General features: G+C 38.2%; 2 protein-coding genes and 1 long non-coding RNA gene across 4 annotated transcripts; all 3 read right to left on the bottom strand.

Annotated features, from left to right (window-relative positions):
- Nucleotides 1–731: 731 nt before the first annotated feature.
- LOC126798471 (vacuolar protein-sorting protein bro-1-like) lies at nt 732–5,181 on the bottom strand. The gene is made up of 4 exons (XM_050525453.1): nt 5,013–5,181; nt 2,993–3,314; nt 2,199–2,477; nt 732–2,042 (listed from the first exon to the last, which is right to left on the bottom strand). Exons 2-4 carry the CDS (start codon nt 3,290–3,292, stop codon nt 921–923), a joined length of 1,701 nt encoding a protein of 566 aa, XP_050381410.1. The 5' UTR covers nt 3,293–3,314; nt 5,013–5,181; the 3' UTR covers nt 732–920.
- A 1,498-nt stretch (nt 5,182–6,679) lies between these two features.
- On the bottom strand, nt 6,680–7,524 carry LOC126797052 (probable CCR4-associated factor 1 homolog 11). The gene has a single exon (XM_050523740.1). It carries the CDS (start codon nt 7,472–7,474, stop codon nt 6,680–6,682), a length of 795 nt encoding a protein of 264 aa, XP_050379697.1. The 5' UTR covers nt 7,475–7,524.
- Nucleotides 7,525–11,527: 4,003 nt separating this feature from the next.
- Nucleotides 11,528–13,787, bottom strand: LOC126799322 (uncharacterized). 2 transcript variants are annotated; one of them, XR_007672608.1, is made up of 3 exons: nt 13,240–13,787; nt 12,488–12,735; nt 11,528–12,088 (listed from the first exon to the last, which is right to left on the bottom strand). It is a non-coding gene; the product is annotated as an uncharacterized LOC126799322 (long non-coding RNA). The 2 variants fall into 2 exon arrangements; XR_007672609.1 differs by having other exon boundaries at nt 12,488–12,668; nt 13,240–13,785.
- Nucleotides 13,788–18,152: the final 4,365 nt, after the last annotated feature.

Raw genomic sequence — 18,152 nt, 5'->3', positions numbered from 1 at the left:
AATTTGATAGTTTTGATGATGAAATTGTGCTAAGTGTTAGAAATCCTTATTGAGCTATGATTCCTTACTCGACTAAGATTCTACTTTCTTATTTTCATTCTTTCCAATTCTTTATTTGTTGATTTTTTTTTTCAGGAAAGACAAATCATAGATGGATAAGGAGTAGTGGAGCCGTGATGCATTTCCTAGTTCAACAAGGAGAGTTGCCATACAGCCCTTGTTTGTCTCCGATTTAGATTTGGTTTCCTACATCAAGTTGGATTTGGAGTTCAAGAATCAAAGTCCACATAAAAAAAATTCAGCTTCCTATACGGTATTAGCCACTTTTTTCAATTTAGTTTCATTCAAGCGTGTGGAGAAGGAAGCGAACTTCTCAGCATATGATATTGCCATTATTTGGTTATCATGGTCATGCTGAGTGTTGGAACAAATCATCACCCTTATTACTTGCTACACATGTTTCACTATTTGATCAATTAGGTTTGTTCTGTTATGTAAGCCCAACAACAACAAAAAGAAATGTTAAAAGATAGTATTGACATTAGGCCTCTCGAGGCTAAATTCTTTCTACCACGTTTTCTTGCCTATAAATACCAATCCTATAATATCTGGCTCCCCCTGCCATTGTATAAAGACAAGTGAAGCCCGCCTCTAACACCGACAACTAAAAAGAGAAGAAAAATAGTGCAGTAATCCACTTTCAATTTTACGAGTAAATACACAAGCGACTGAAGCGAGATGAAAATCAGGAAAGCCGGGCAAGCAATAAAACAAGTGCAAGAGATATAATGAAGCCAAAGCACAGGAAACTCCTTATACCAATCCATATATGTCAAGTTATATATAAAAAAGACCTAGAAACAAATGGATAGTTCCTATACATCAACTGAAAAAAGAACCTCAGTATCGAACACATGAAACTACCGACCAAACCAAGCTCTAGGTTGCTGGACATCCCCATCATTCATCAGCTTATCCAACACAACATTCAGGTCAACTGCCTGACCGTTGTCTGTCAGCTTCCGAACTGTTGCCCTCACATGGTCTCTCGGGAAACCCATGCTCGTCACTCTGTCAATCACATCATCAATAGGAACCTTGTTACCAGTCCCAGCTGAACCCGATCGATCACTTACGCCAGAAGCAGTTGGCACTGCATGCGGTAATACCCTAGCTGTTGGGAGCTGTGGGTAACCACTCCCTCCACTTTGACTTTGAGAAGCAGCAGATGAGAGTTGTGGTGGTTTCATCGAGGAGGTACCACCATATTGAGAAGGTGATCCACCATAATGATACGGTTCATTAAGCCCAGCCGGAGAGCCATACCCAGAGGAAAATCCTGAATTAGGTCTGCCAGATGGTGGTTCATATACATTAGATGTTGGATTATAGTATTGTTGGGAGGGAGGGAGCCCACTAGGTGCCTGAGCAGGTGGCTGGCGAAGACTGGGCGGATAGGTCTGGGAAGGAACATAAGGAGTCTCTTCAGTGTGGTGGCCTAGGGTAGGCTGGAGTTGAGAAGGATTAACAGGTGGAAGAGAATGGTGCTGTTGAGGAAGCTGGGGCAGTTGCTGGGGATACTGTGGTTGACTGGTAGGCTGAAATTGTTGATGTGGAGGTACCGAAGGAGGGGGGAGTGACTGCTGACCTGCAGGTAATTGGTATTGCTGATTTGGAGCTTCTTGAGTTTGACCAGGTGCAGCTGGGAAATAGGGGTCTCGCTGAGGAACAGTAGGGATCTGGTTCTGAGAGTACTGATTCGGATGTTGAATTGAAGGTGGTACACTTTGGTGCATAGGTGGGGGTGGAGGAGCATTTGGTGGAGAGACAGAAGGAAGAGATGGTGGAACATTCACAGCAGGAAGCTGCTGGTGAGATTGTTGAGGAGCAGAGGCTACTGTCTGCCCAGAATCTGCATTCAAAGCATTCCGAGATTCCAGTTGAGGATCTACCTTGGGATTTGATATCTGTATCTTCCCAAGCTGCAGCTGAGCCTCTACTATTGATTGCTTAACCTTCAAATCCCGAACACCTGATTGCACCTGTGTATCATGTCAACAAAAACCAAATGAGTCAGACATAATGGAAAAGCAGCATTAAACTCAGTAATAAAGAAAAACTGCATCATTTCTTTTGCTACATTACACTAGGCAGCCAAAAGAGGTACACAGCAATTAGAAGGTAAAGTGGCAACATACATCTCTAAGAATATTCTCCAACTGTCTCATCTTTCCATCAGCATTTCCATGATTGTTTCCAACAGATACCTTCAAATCATCCACAGAATTCTCAAGGTGGCAGGTTCTACTCTCAAGTTGTGTTAATCGTGCACTAATACCTTCCATAACTTGAAGTAAATTATCAGCATACTTCTTCATGGTGTGGTCAATCTCTGATATAACTGTAGCATCAGGAGCACTTTGGTCTCTCCCCACAATATCTTTTGCTCGTTGAAAGGAATCCACAGAACCATAATTCTGTACAAAGCCAAAAAACAAAGGACAGACTATCACCAACAAGCCAAAGTGAAGTAAATGCCAAGCTCATATATAGGGTTCAGTATCAAGAATGCCTACTTAAAGTCTAGCAACATAGCCATATTTGAAAAAGCATGAAGCGGGTAGACCAATAACCACAAGGCCCTATAAATAATTTTACCTTTTTAATTTTTACAAACATGCAAAATCCAGTGGTAATGTCAATACTCTTAAAAGCATAATCTTCAGTCAGCCGACACTCAATCAATTACATAAATGACAACAAGTTCTACAATATCATGCTAGTTCACACACTGCCCTCAGCCTCAGGGTTCGGTACAGTTCTCTAGTTCTAAGCATTCAATTGCAACTACCTGAAGCATAACATACAAAAATCTCATTACTTTAATAGCAAAATAGGCCTAAAAAATAGCAAAATGGGTTATGCAAGATATCACCGAATACAGAGCCTAGTTCCACCCATGAAGAATGAGATTCATAGAGGAGTTACTTACTCTGATAGGAGTATTGGTGTTGGAGTTGGACTCCGGGGAGTTCCAGGCCCTAGTTGATCCTCCTCCACCTCCAAGATTAAGTGTAGCATCAACACTTTGGGATTGTGAAGTGATTGGATGGATGGGTTGAAAATCATAGTTGGGCAAGATCTCTTCCTTCTTGGAAAGGCCATTAGCATGGCTCACCTGGTGCTCTTCCTCTTGGGAATTGTTCATCAGGTCAAGGATGTCGTTGTTGTGCTGTGATGATCCTTGTGACAGGTCCATTATCTGCTTGTCCATGAACGATGTAGTATTCATCGGTGTGGTAATCAATACGATGCTAATTTGTGTCACAAAAAGGTACCAAATAATCACTTTCTTGTCTATAAAAATTCAAGTAAAGAAAACAAAAAAAGAGAACAAACAGGAAGCCACTCCAAAGAAAGTACTTTTATATATCCCAAACTGAGTACAATAGGTCATGTATCCCAATTCAGCTGTATCAAGTGAAGTATATGCATTTCCAGACAATGAAGTTACAGACCAAGAGATGCAAAAATACCAATCAGAACAGATAATATAATGCTCAAATACTCAATGAGTGACTGATATAAACAATCAGACAACATTGGGTTCAGTTATCTTGTTTGACTTGGTTAAGAATTCACTAAAATTTCTTAAGTTTGGTCCACACTTTTCGGTGTTATCTTTTAATATCATCTAGGTTGTAAAAGAGTGTTCTTTACTTTATTTTACAACCAAAGATGAATCTCCAGAGTCAAAAGATCAAAACACATTTTGACAACACTAAGTTGACAAATGCATACAAGCAACAACTGCACTAATAACCACCACGACAAACTGAAAGACATTTTCATATTATTATACCAATAGTCTTTTCTATTTATAGTTACATCCAGTACCGTTTCAGCTATTGGTGTTAGTCTCCCCTTAGTACGTGGGAGGTCCTACGTTTGACTGACAGACAACGACTTGTGGACTTCTAAGTGGTATGTAATCAAATATCAATTCGTTTAAAACTACAACAATCTTTATTGATTTACTGATACTGTAAATCTTCAATCTTCCCTAGAGAGAGAATGGATAGACCTAAGGTTTTAACTTTACACTCTCCAAGAAACTCATATTTCATCATCCATTTTTCTTGTAAAGCTGTTACGCCTCGTCTATGAGCCCAAAATGGATTATGTTACCCTTGCAAAACTATAGTTAAGTCATTGCTGAAAACACAAAAAAATTTCTTACTGCTAGCAAAACAGAAAAAGTGATTTCTGTATTTGTAAAAAATCATCTCATGTGATACTTCATAACTTGAACTATGAATGTGATTAACTTAAACTTGTAACCACATATTTTCTTCTCTCCACCTTAAACACCAAAATCAGAATCATGAGCTAGTAATGGAATTCAATCCCAAACGCAAGTACTTGATCTTCTGACAAATAAGCAGTACACCATATATGGCACTCACCCATCTAGTGGTGGCAGGATGGCAGCACATTGACCAAACAACCTATAATCTAAAGACCCCAATACGCACAATAAAAGAGTCTAGAACACTGTAGATGAAATGGATACATATAATTCCACCGTACTTACTCAACCTACACACTTGTATTTACATTCTTAAACTACTTAATCAGAGCACCCCCACAAAAATTCGAACTAATAACAGCGAAGGCAATACTGATGATGAAAGCCAACAGCAGTATCCATAGCAAAATTGTGGCGCAACATAGCGAAACTCAATACAACTATAAACAATAAACAGAAGAATAACCAACTGGACCATAAGAACCCTAAATGAACAAAGCACTAATCAATTACAGAAGTTATACTCTCCATCTAATACAATATCATCAAAACTAAACCCCTAAAAAAACGCATAGCTCTCAGCAATCCCGATCAAAACAATATAAATCTAATTAAATTCAGAAATTCTCCACAGCAATTCAAAGTTTATCGTACAAAAAGAAAAATCAAAGCAGAAATCAAAGATTAAGCATAGGATTCTTACGGATTGGTCGGCGAAATCTTGAGCTTGGAGAGATGTATTGATTCCGGTGCGCTTCCGAGCCCACGGGTGGAAGGTTGGGCCTAAGAAGGCCAGTTGCAAACGGAGAGGGGCAAAATCGGAATTAAAAAAAAGTGATCGAGGCAAGGGGAGAGAGAGAGAGAGAGAGAGAGAGAGAGAGAGAGAGGTTTATTGGAAGTGTGGGAGTTCAAACGGAAGAGAAGACGAGAAAAATGGATTTTGCAATGTGAGTCCTTTAACTATACTGAACTTTTGCTGAGTGCCCCAAACTGTTCTATTATTATGTCTTCTCTCTGTTTTTAAGGTGGAAACGACAACTTTCTCCGACTTCACTTGTCTAATGTAACTATGCAACAGATCGAGAAGTACAAGAAGATTTTTTTTTAGAAGAAAACTTAAACCTGCAAATAAGTTGGCCGGTGAAACACCAAGTATTAGTATGATTAGGGGCGGATGTAAGTTGTAGGCTATCTAGGCTTAAGCCTAGACAAGATTTGCCCCAAAACCTCTCAAATATATATATATATATATATGAGATTCTCTCTTGCTGATTTTACTTCATATGAGTTACTTGCTTTAGATATGGAGTGCAGGTATTTTCTAGCAGATATTCAGATGGATCCAAGATTTGCCAACACAACATTTGTATCTGATTTGTGTTTACGGTTAGTTGAGTCAAGAAAATTAGCATTCTTTCCTATGATTTATAAATTGATTTGTCTTGTTTTGACTATGCCAGTTTCTACAGCAACAACGGAGATAATATTTTCATCTATGAACATCATAAAAAACAAACTTCGAAACAGAATGAAAGATGAATTTCTTGATGATTTAATGGTTCCCTACATTGAAAAAGAACTTGCCGATAGCATTGATAATGGTTCTGTGATTGCAGAGTTTGAATTGAGCGGGTCTCGTATGGTACTTTTAAGTAGCTTATTATTGCCTATAACGCTTTGATGCTTGTAATTTTCAATTCACGAGATTTGATTTTATGACCCCCTCGGTCTATGTTTTGATTGAAAGTAATAAATGCGTGAGGATGAGCCTCCCATTGGGTTCCAAACCTCAAAAAAAAATTTTGGTGTCCTCATATAAATTAGCCTTGACAGCTTTGAATTCTTAGATCCGCCATACTGTATGATAGATATGGTAAGTTTGGTAACGTGATCACAAGCAAGGGAATTGCTACTAGCTATCACTGAATTTACATTGGCCGACCGGTTAGTGTGATCGAGCAAACTATGATGAATAACTAAAGTGTTTTCAACGGTACTGTGTGACCTATTTGCCTATTCATATTTGGAGGAGTGTCTAAGTCAATAGTGATTTGTTTACTGAACTCATCAACATCAAAGATCATTAGTTCATTACCATAGTCGACAAAGTTAGAAACAATATAGATCATTGTGGTTGAAGTTTCAAAAGAACGGGATTGACATATACAATTACAGCAATGGAAGACGGACTCAAAATTAATTACAAATAGTAGAGTACTTAAAAAACTGCATATATACATTGATTTGTTTTACTTGCTAATTAAACTATACAAAGCCCCTTGACAACTACATAACTTGGAGTGGTTCTCTTTCTCTCTATGATCTTCGTGGCTGATTAGAAATTTAAAGATCTCCAACGCCCGATCAATATCACCAGGAGCCTTGGAATTCACATATTTCATATGCATTATAAAGTTCCACAATGTCTTTATGCTGCTGCCTGCTGATACTATTTTCTTCAGGCTTCAAAAGCACATGTTTATGTATAAGCTCGATGAAGGTTTGCAATGTCAGAAGACTATCAGAACCAGCCGTGTGACTCTTCCCGACTGCCAGAGCGACACCGACCGTCTTTGAAACCGTCTCCAGACCTCCATAGACTCCGGCACAGAGCCTTGAAATAATATGTTTTATATCAAACACGCTGGGCCCAAAGAACAACTTCACGTTTCTCATGAACACTTCCATGTCGTCTGGCAACTTATCCCCAGTGAGAATCTTGGTGAAGAACCCAAAATCATAAGAACTCTGGAAACCCACCCATGTCAAAGGTATCTCTGAATTGTTTCCGACCAGCCCAGATTTCCAACAAAGCTTTGCGAACAGGGAGGAAGGAATGCCATCCTTCTTGTTTCTCTCGAAATCGATCCCATGATTCTTGAAAAGCTTAATCGAATCCTCGTTTTGATCATCAGTGTCGATATCAAAGTCACTGAAGTTGAACTCCCAGATGTACAAGTTTCCGAATCTGTCCGAGAGAGTCAGACCCAGTTGGATTATGTTGGTGGCGTTCACATTTTCCTTCATCTTGCCATAGTTGTAATGTGGGTCATGAAGACAGCCTTTGTCGGACGGAAAAATTACACCGGGGAATTCGGTGTCTACAGAAGCAAGAAAGCAGCGGCGGTTCCTGGGTGAGAAAAGCAACAAGTTCCGGATCTTCATGAACTCGTAATCCAAATTGTGAAGATCGGGATTGAAGTGGGAGTAGGAAACCAAAACGCGGAAGGAAATTCCTCTTTTAACAAGGAAAGGTGTTTCACCGCTTGCTTTTACCCAAAATAAAATGGAAAGCCGGGCCTTATCCGTCGAAGTTAGTGAAGACTGAAGTTTAATTAACTCTATATTAATGTATGGAACAACAAACAGTATGGACCTTTTTTAATTTAAGAAAAATGGTCGTATTGGTTTTTATGTTGGTATAAATTATAATGGTGTTTGCCTAGGTTTTTCTTTTTATGAATTTCATGATAGAGTGTAATGACTGAAAGGTTCAAATATCATTTTGTTAGCGATCAGAAATATGAGTTAAGGTATCATATGGGTAAAATTTCGTGTAAGTTAAAGAATTAATTTCAGTTTATTTTTCTAAATTTTACACCCAAAATCAGTTCATCCCTTAAATTTTTATTTTAATCAATTCACCCATATGCTTTCAAATAACATCAAATAAAGACAAAATTCAGATTTTTATATGGATTATATCGATAATTATCTACAAGATCTAATTTTAAAGCTTCAGTGTTGTAAAATTATTGGAAATTTTAAAGCCATCTTTTGATAGTTTTTTATCGGATTTTAACTTTAAAAATCTGAATTTTGTCATTATTTAATGTCATTTGAAAGTATAGAGAGTGAACTGATTAAAATAAAAGTTTAAGAGTTAAATTAATTTTTTATGTAAAATTTAGAGAGATAAACTAAAATTAATTCTAAGTTAAATTTTATTTTATTCTTTTTTAAAAAAATCTTGCGGCTGCCCCCAAATCTTGATTAATGAAGATGAAGATTGAACCCCTAATTAGTGAATACAAAGATTTGAAATAATATCTCACTATATCTACACCAAAATATTACTCAAATAGGTATCAGCTAGCAAAGAGTGTTCTAACCGATTACTTTAATATATCGATGACATACGAGAAAGATTATTCAACTATTGTTAAGTATAATTACTAATAATACCATTTGCCACTATATTGTTGTCGTCGGAAGATTAATCTAATGGCACTATAGGCAACATCAATTCACTAAGTAACTAGCCGTCTATCTAAAGCAGATAGGACACATTGAGTATACACACCGACATGCAGCAGAGTAGCCGTACACTACTAACCTAGGGACTTAATTCACCAAATTTGCCTACCATATTTAGATGGAGGCTTATTAAACACACTAAATATATATATATATATATGTAAATAAATTAAAAAAAACAATAAAAGTGTTGGAGCAGGAACAAAACGAGAATAATAACAACGTAATAGAACATAACGTAACCATTTATTGAATGATAATAGGGCTTATATGTAGGCATTACATAACCACAATCACGTAGGATTCGAAGTCCTAATTTATTACAGAGATACGAATCTATCTCTAACAGGAAACCTAATAAGGCTAAGACACACAAAAGTGAATAGTAATTCTCCCGGAACACTCCCCCTTGTGTTGTATACCTAGGTTGCATGGTGCACACATCGTTGCCTCGGTAAAAACCCTGTCAAGCAAAATAAAAACCTCTTGGGTGAAAAACAAAAGCTTGATCGAAGAGAAAAAGAGCACAACACACCATCTACACTTGATAGCATCATGTGAGGTAAACTCCCCCTGAAGTCTACGAAACAATTCTCCCTAATTAGATCTTAGGAAACAATATTGCATAACAACTCAAAACAAGAGTTTGCAATGAAAATTAGATTCTCGAGTAGAGTGATCTTCACTAACTTAAACGGTCATAACTTCTTCGTCATAATAGGTATCAGCGAACCGTAAAATGTGCTGGGTAGACACCCGTGGATTCCAGTGACATAAAGTTCACAACCTAACTCGACCGGAGTAGTTCATAATGCTCTGTCGAAATTGACTGACTTGTAAATTTCCGGACAGAATTGTCATACTTTGCTAAAACGGCCATAACTCACTCAATACAATAGCTATGAACAAATGATTGGTGTCACCGGAAAGTAGACACAAAGACCTTTCCAATGGTACCAAAATTCACCATATTTCATTGAGCGAGCTGTGATATAGGTCTCATTTAAGTTGACCTACGAAACTGGACATAATAATATTATGATTTGTCACATTGAATGTGTCTTTTCGCAAAGGAATGGAGGAATGGACCAATGAATGACTCATTTTGGTCCGAAATGGAATCGTCCGCATCCTCTATTCTACTAGTGTCAACATCAACACTAACGCATACGCTAGTGTGTATGAGCTGCTGGCGGCGTTGGTGTGAGAGGAATGTATTGATTTGCTAAATGTAGAACTAGACCCATGTCAATAGAACAATTCAAGTCCAATGCGATGCATAGGCACATAATTAATCACATCGTGATGAAATAAATAGTCTCCCAACAACACTTACATATATGAATTCATAGCTCATTGATTCTCTTCATCATCTATACTTAGATGGAATAGAGTCCAAAATTGGATTTCATATGAACACGTATGGGTACAAGTTCTTACAACCGATTGTACTACGTTCTCTCGAACGTTGCAATCTGATTACATAAGCTCTTCGTGGTCTGGAGGAATTTAGTCAAGCAATTAAGGTCCTTCAGGCACTTTAATATCTATGTCAAGATCCCTTTACATATATGCTATGTTCATTATCATATGCTGCAAATCAGTTTTCATAGACACTACTACTGATCAAGTAGGGAAAAGCAATTATGTCCATAACGAGATAATATAACTCATCGTAGTCAATATTAGGATAATGAGACAATCTTTACGCCATAAGTCCTGCAAATATCGTATGACTTCATCTTTCTCATTACACTTATGAACAATGACTAACATAACAAGTCTAGTTCAACCTGTATTGATTCTTTCCACTTCGGTCAAGTTCTCATTGTTGATACTTTACAACGGAATAAGAGCATAAGCGAATACATCATCAATCATGGGAGATCAATTCATTAAACACGTGCGCGCGCTGTAACGATCAATTGAGAGATTTCTATTCTTCTCTAACATAAAAAAAAAGTCTGTAGCGTCTCACAGAAACTTAGTTGATACACATGTTTAGAGAATATCTCTTGATGATGGGCGAAATACTTGTGCCTATGCACCTCGCTTCTTTCTGGTTTTTTGATTCCAGAGAATAATGGTCTCCCCCTCATCTAGGTAGGAGGCAAGACAGAAACTATGACCCTTACTAATCCATCTTTGCGTTTTCCGCCCTTGTTTTATGGTGCAATACCACGGGCGCCGACAACACCACACGTATAATGGTGCCATCGCCGGCTTCATTCCCACTGTCAGAGATGGTGCCAACGGTGCTAGGATAAGGTCATATGAAATTCTCCCATATTTTGAGAGTTCAAACCTTACCGGAAAATCACAACATTTATGTGTGATCTCGTCACTTTCGCAATATCGATAAAGTCATTGCGCATCGAACTTCTGACTTTATGGAGTTATATAATGCGTTGCACTTTTGCTCACTTTGAATAGTGTAGGATCTTAATGAGACATAGTGCCACACCACGTCAATTCCTGGCATTAAAACCGGACCATATCTTCCCCTAACGATGAGAAGTATGTCTTCATCAAAGTGACTGTCTGCGAATATAGCAGGATAGAGATCCACGGTTGTAGATTGAAAATAGCATACAAGTGTTGGTAATTCATAAATCATAACCAACCAAAATACTTAAGTGTTTCAAGTAGACCCATTGAGATTACTACAATATGGGCACATGTTTAACTTAACCAAATCGGCGGTAGTGAAAAGAACGTTGGATTGTATCCAATAACCAACTGGTACGTACTAAACGTTTGGTGAGTTGTGGGTCTGAAACGAATAAGTATCGCTACATGCAACATTACTTATCTCCATGCATAGACCGGCAAGTTAGTACCCATAACCAAGTCCGAGCTCTGCTAGATCGTGCAGTGAATGAACATGAGAAATAATATGTTCAACGACGATCTCAATAGATATGCAAAAAAGCAAAAAAAAAAATGATCAAAAGTCTTGGAGGTGAACTCTCCAACGGAATCCAATCAAATAGATGGGAAAGGTGGTGAGTCCTTCGTATGATGTTCATAACTAAAAACTTTAGCACATGCAGCGTTCAATGTGGAAAGCAAAGAGACGTGTGACAAACGCGTCGATGCTCTTAACCTATATCATAAAAATATGAAAAATATCCGCATTCGGTTGGACAAGGTTCACTAATGTCAAGTTAAGTACTTTGTAAGAATAAAATGTTCTCGGTTAGGGCCTTAGCAAATAAGGACTTCCTTGAAATCTAGCAAGAGAACAAGCTTTGGAAAATGAGCGATGGGCATTAGAGTTTTCTATGGAGGCATTAGAAAACATGGGAGGCATCACAAGCCCCTTTTTTTGCTTGGTCATTGATTCAACTCTTTTGTATTTCAGACTACCATCCCCCAGATTGTTTTGAATGACATCATTTGTTAACTAAGATCATCAAAAGTGATGCCTCACTTGATCTGTTTTGTTTAAGAGGATGCATAGTTCAGTTACTGCAATCCAGTGCTCCATACAGTGAGCTTGATGTTGACCCCTTTTGAAATCTGCATTTGTCAATTGAATAAGTAAGATCAATTACATGGCTTGTGAAATAGGATAGGTAATAAGGTACTTATGTTCTAGATAATTTTTTGCTGTGGTAGGAATGAGAATTGTGGAGACCAATTCAACTATCAAAAATCCAAGTTGGAGAACAGCCATTTAAAAATCAAAACCAACCGAAATGATGGAGACCAAATCCAGCAGATTAGCCCATGAGGTACAGAATACACAATGTGACATTCTTTATATTAATATGCAGATGCACTAAAAGAATGAGAAACATAAAATATATTGGTAATCAATAGCAATCAAACATAAAAGTTAAAATTCAAACAACCAAGTATTTTAAATTTTAACTTGTCAAATTGCTATCTTTGTTAATAAGATCGTGTAATACGCACCTTTGTGTTCTCTTGTCCTGATTTGCTGGGACTATCGACTTTCAAGTAGAAGTGGACTCCCTCTTTCTCTCAAAATACTTCTAAGGAGTGGCGGAAGATGGCTTACAATTGACAGAGGCAGGGTTGCTAACTTCATTTACCAAAGCAGTTCCATTTTTAGATGTTTCTCCATTACTTCCATCTGCACTATGCAGAGAAGCCTGGAAATAAGCCGAATGCCTCTTACAACAACACAGTACAACTTTATCCTAGAATGAAGAAAGAAAGTGTAGCTATTAAACTGAACTACTGGAAGAGTTACAGTATTGTTAATAATTAATCGAAAAACGTTTTTTTACAACAAAATCATTTTATGCTTAGTCTATATATAGTATAACTTAATCTGGTATGATAATTTCATTAAACACATCTTTGAATACTATATTTTTGTTGTAGCAGCACAAAATCAAAGAAGGAAAAACATGTTTCCAGAAACCATATCTAGCTCTATATATCTTCACTGAAATTCAAGTCTCCGTTTTGACTTGGACGCGTACCATCGTGATCGATGCAAAGGGAGTGAAATTATATGATCATTTAGTCATATACATTAATAGGTTAAATCAAAAAATTAATAAAACTAAAGCATGGAAAAATAAAAAGTATTAATAGAACAAAACCCAGAACCAAAATCAAATTGACCATAAAATTTTTAATCATATGCAAACTCAGTACCAGAGAGAGAGAGAGAGAGGAGATAGAAAAAAGACGACCTGAAAATCTTACGAACTGGATATCAGATTGATCAATTACTATCAACAGCTGCAAAAAAAAATTCCAATCAGCAGGAAATCAAGGGAACATAGATCGGGTTAACCGAATGGCAAGCCGATCACCAATACCCATCTTATTCTGTGCCAACCTCAAACCCAAGCACCCAGCAGCTCTCCAGTAGAGAAAGAGTACGAAAAGAGAGGAAGCACAATATAATTCTCAGTCATTTGGTCATTTGAACAAATCCAAGACCAACAGAAGCAATTGTGCCCTAAGCAACCTTGATGATGCCCTTGAGGTGCTTGACGAGGTCGGAGTCGGAACAAGGCTCATGGGAGTGCTCTGACAGTAACAAGAAGTAGGTTAGATAAACAGAGTTAGTGTTTAGGTGGTGTCGCAGAGGCTGGAGCGGTCGATGGAGATGGTGGAGGGTTGGTCTGAGTCAGTGTATGGGATTGGGTAGTTAATTGCAGGAGCATATTTTTGGAAGAAATTGTTATTTCGATCCATTCCGAGCTCCCCCCCTCAGTAATACAACTCCGGGACTTTTCCGGAATCGATTATGGGTTTTGATGGTAGGTCCCACTACGAATTACATTCTCCTTGACAAGTAAACGCCGAAATATAATTGATTTAGGGGGAATACAGCTCCATTCCAGGTAAGTAAACATGTTATAAGCCTTAAGCCAATGTTAACTACGACGCGCTGCCGGACAGGTTTTCTAGGTTTGAGAGTGCTTGGGGTTAGTCTATATGCCATACTCTACCGTTCATGAAAGTTTTCAGCATTTTATGACATTGTTAATAGTTACATGTAGGGTTTAGTAATTATGGTATTATAGAACGGGAATCTGAAAACAAATAAAAGTGCAGACATGTGTACAATTAAAAATATGATATATTGATAATTAAGCGCGGGGTTACAATCTTTGTGAACTCCTCTGGTTCTATCTCCATATGTAACTTGGCTCAAGGGTGACATGCACTTGATCTTGAGAATTTGATTTTGGATTTGGATTTGATGAAGAACGAGCAATTTGGTAGCTTGACGATTCTTCGTGGACTTGAGTTTGGATTTGGATTTGAAGAAGAACGAGCGATTTGGTAGCTTAATGATTCTTCGTGGACTTGAGTTTGAATTTGGATTTGATGAAAAACGAGCGATTTGGTAGCTTGACGATTCTTCGTGGACTTGGGAGAATTCGGGATTTCTTGAGAGTGATTTTGCTCAAGTGATTTTCTCTCTTTCTTCTCAAGTCTCTTCTCTTTATGTTGGAATTGGTATTTATAGTGTCAAGGCTTCAATTTTATAGAATATTTTAATGACACTAAAATAATAATATTTTTTAATTGTATAATTAAATCAATATGTATTTTCTGATTAATTTAAAATTAGTTATTCTCATAACTAAATTAATCAGAAAATAATTGATTTAATTATAAGTTTATAACCGTTAAAAAAACATTATTAATTTAATCAAATGTCCGATTACCATTTCAAATCGTCAATGACATTTAATTTCTTATTTAAGTCGAAATCACATAGCTCCGATTACGATCATCTATTTATGTGGTGACGCGAGTTTTATTCGAATCCGCACTAACTTTGTTGACTTTTGAGCCACGTGTGCAATTTTGTCGGGCTCTTGGTCGATTTAATCATTTAATGAAGATGTTTTACTTTATTAAATTTCAGTGTCTACAAATGCCCCACTTCAAGTCGTGCTGCAGACATGTCGTCGTCACGTGCTGAAAGCGCAGCTTGAAGTATGCACTTTGATTTGAAGAATTTGTAGAGCTAGCTTCCGAGGCTCCACAAATTTTTTCTTTGAAAATATTCATCCCATGAACCTTCTTACAATATTTATGATGTCCGAATCCACTGATATCTTCAATATGCATCAGATTAACACGGTCTTTGATCAAACTTGATGGTGTAACAAGAGCTTTAACTTCATCGCTCTCCCAAGATGTCATACTAAAATCTAGATGAGTAAATAGAAACCCCAACCCCTTGAGGTCTACCATAGAAAATGGTCCAGGCGAAAGCATAGAACATATTGAAGAACTCAGTTGCATGTATATACCATTCATATCAAAGGAACTAACAATTAGATGACCTTCAAATAAGTCAGGATGGTTGCAAACTTTACGAAGTTGCATTATTATACTTATCATTCCAAAGAAGTTGGTACTTGCTAGAGTTGCTTGTGTTTCCGACCTAGCAATAAAGTCTTCATACAAGTTATGTTGCCTCCTGGATAGTCTACAATATATCACATGCTCGTTCTTCATAGGCAGTTGTTTCTCCACTGCCTTCAATGATTTAGCTTAAGACTAGTTCCATCATCACTTTCAACATAGCCTCAGCTTTTTTTCTTTCAGTCCGCCAAAGGCATAATGCCTAGCCATGATAGCTTGAAAATTGAGCACGGGTATGCTAGCTTTTTACATGTCTGTTACATGTAATCATCTTCAATGCAAGCTTTTTACACGGCAATGCTAACTTTTTATAAACCCTTTTTTACAAACCTTTGAATATTGAGCACAGGTATGCTAGTTTTTTACATGTCTGTTACATGTAACTATAATGCCTAGCCATGATAGCTTGTCGGCAATGTCATTGGCTTTTGGTTATGTAATTGATTGATTCCAGCATATAACACATGGTGGCGTGCTCACTTTCCAACCCGATTTCCCATATTTTCTATCATTATGTTAACTCTTTACAGCTTGCTTCTTCCCTTTCCTCGCCCTTTTAGCCGGCTCATCTTCAGGGTCTCTTGAGTATAATCAAGTAAACTTACAATCAATATATGAAGATTTACTTCTTTTCTTTTCCAGTCAAACTTCCCACCACTAGAACTTCTAGGAGGTTTAATTCCAAACAGCAAGAACAGAGCGGCAAAAGAAAAATCATCGGCGGCCTGAATCATGAGCCCTAGTAAATCCTTGGAACATTTTCCATTCACATTGTTGATCGAGTTTTCCCTCAGGATATCGATCAACTCCATGAGCTTTTTCCTAATCTCCTTGTCCAATTTCCACATGTTTATATTTCGTCGCGTTGGTACAAATCTATAACTGGGGATGAAGAATTTTTTAAAGGCCTCGGCGACGAAGAGCACTTGCTCGGCTTGTAGCCTGAAAATAGCTTTGTCGTCTTTATAGCTCGTACTGAAGGCAATTCGGGTAATAATGTCTTCGGGTAGGGTTTGGAACGATTCAGAGACTTCAATGACCTGACCAGAGTCGGACGACATTGCTGACCATTTGTCCATCATGTCCACCATACTCGTTGCCATGAGAGGTATGAGTAACTTGAGATTCTCCATATGAAACGTAGGGGTGATGATCTTTCTGTGGTGAGCCCATTTCTCACCTTTAAGGCTCAAGAAGCCGTCGCCTTCGAGTTACTTCGCTAAAGTGTGAGCCTCATTCTTCTCGTAGAATTCCGACTTGGAAGTGCACACTTCGCGGATGAGATCGGCTCGGAGACGGTGAGTCGATTTGTTGGTCCGAACCACACAAGAAATGTCATCTACTCGATCGATGACACGATCCGCTACGCCGCCCGGAGCGACCTGATCACGTTCTTGTAAGCCACGGAGAGGAGGTTGTGCTCGTCGACGGTGAGCTTCGATGCTGGGGTTGACTTGACGACGAGCTTCTCCATGAAATGGACCATCTCCTCGTAGCGCTAACCTGCTCGGCGAGCTTGGCCAAGTACACGTACTGGTCTCTGGTTAGGTTATCGGGGATGACTGACGCCATTGGAGCAAGTGATAGAGAGAGCTCTGGTGAAATTGGCTAAGAAAAGAAACTAAATTTGAAGAAGGAAGTATGGTCGTGACAATTGAATGATTGAGTGCAGTCGTGCTTTAGTTAAATCGGTTTTTTTTAGGGTCATGGTCTGATTTTGACTTCTTTTTTTTACAGTAATTTAGAGTTGCAGTTGATCTAGCCATATACTTGAAAGCACTCAATAAAAGCTTTTTAGGCTTTACGCATCACATTCAGCATGACGGCTTTCAGAAGGTTGAAGAACGTAAACGACTTAATCGCTTGACTGCTCTCAATTCATAGACTTGACATCATTCAATAAAAGCATTTTAGGCTTTACGCATCACATTTAGCATGTTGGCTTCCAAGAGTTTCAAGAATGTAAATGACCTAATCGCTTGACTGCTGTCAATTCATAGACTTGACAGCACTTAATAAAAGCGTTTTGGGCTTTACGCATCACATTCACCATAGCGGCTTTCAAGAGTTTGAAGAACGTAAACGACCTAATCGCTTGAATGCTCTCAATTCATAGACTTGACAGCACTCAATAAAAGTGTTTTAGGCTTTACGCATCACACTCAACATGGCGTCTTTCAGGAGTTTCAAGAACGGGACGATCACTATCCTCAACAATGCTGAAGATGAGCAACATGATGACACCACCTTAACTGTATATCCCTCTCTCACTGGGCCATTTGCCTTTAGAGCTCCATTCTATGGCAGCTCAAATCCCTTCTCGCAGCGCAGTGAATCGCCAAGCAGCCAGCTTCCAATCGCCTAAGTCAGGCAACGAGGAGCTAAGTTCAGACGTTTTGATGTTGAAGTTTGTACATCGTGACAAAGATGCTCCTACGGTGTCATTCAAGCTTCCCAACGACTCTATATCTAACAACTTTGTGCGATGGGGTGTGTTTCGAACTACCGACGGCTTTACCTATGCATAGTGTATTAGTGAAATAAGAATTTGCTCTATCATTTGATGGACAAACCCTTATTTTTACTTTGGTGTGACTGAACTTAAGATTGTTATTCTCAAGCTGCCTATGTATTATTCTACAGAATGAATCAAGTCATCACATAGTTCAAGGGTTTTTTTGTTGTTTTTTTGTGCCTTGTGCAGCTTAAG

The sequence above is a fragment of the Argentina anserina genome, chromosome 6 (assembly GCF_933775445.1).
Source record: "Argentina anserina chromosome 6, drPotAnse1.1, whole genome shotgun sequence".
In the NCBI taxonomy this organism is placed as follows: Eukaryota; Viridiplantae; Streptophyta; class Magnoliopsida; order Rosales; family Rosaceae; genus Argentina; species Argentina anserina.
This window is presented reverse-complemented; position numbering and strand designations above follow the sequence as displayed.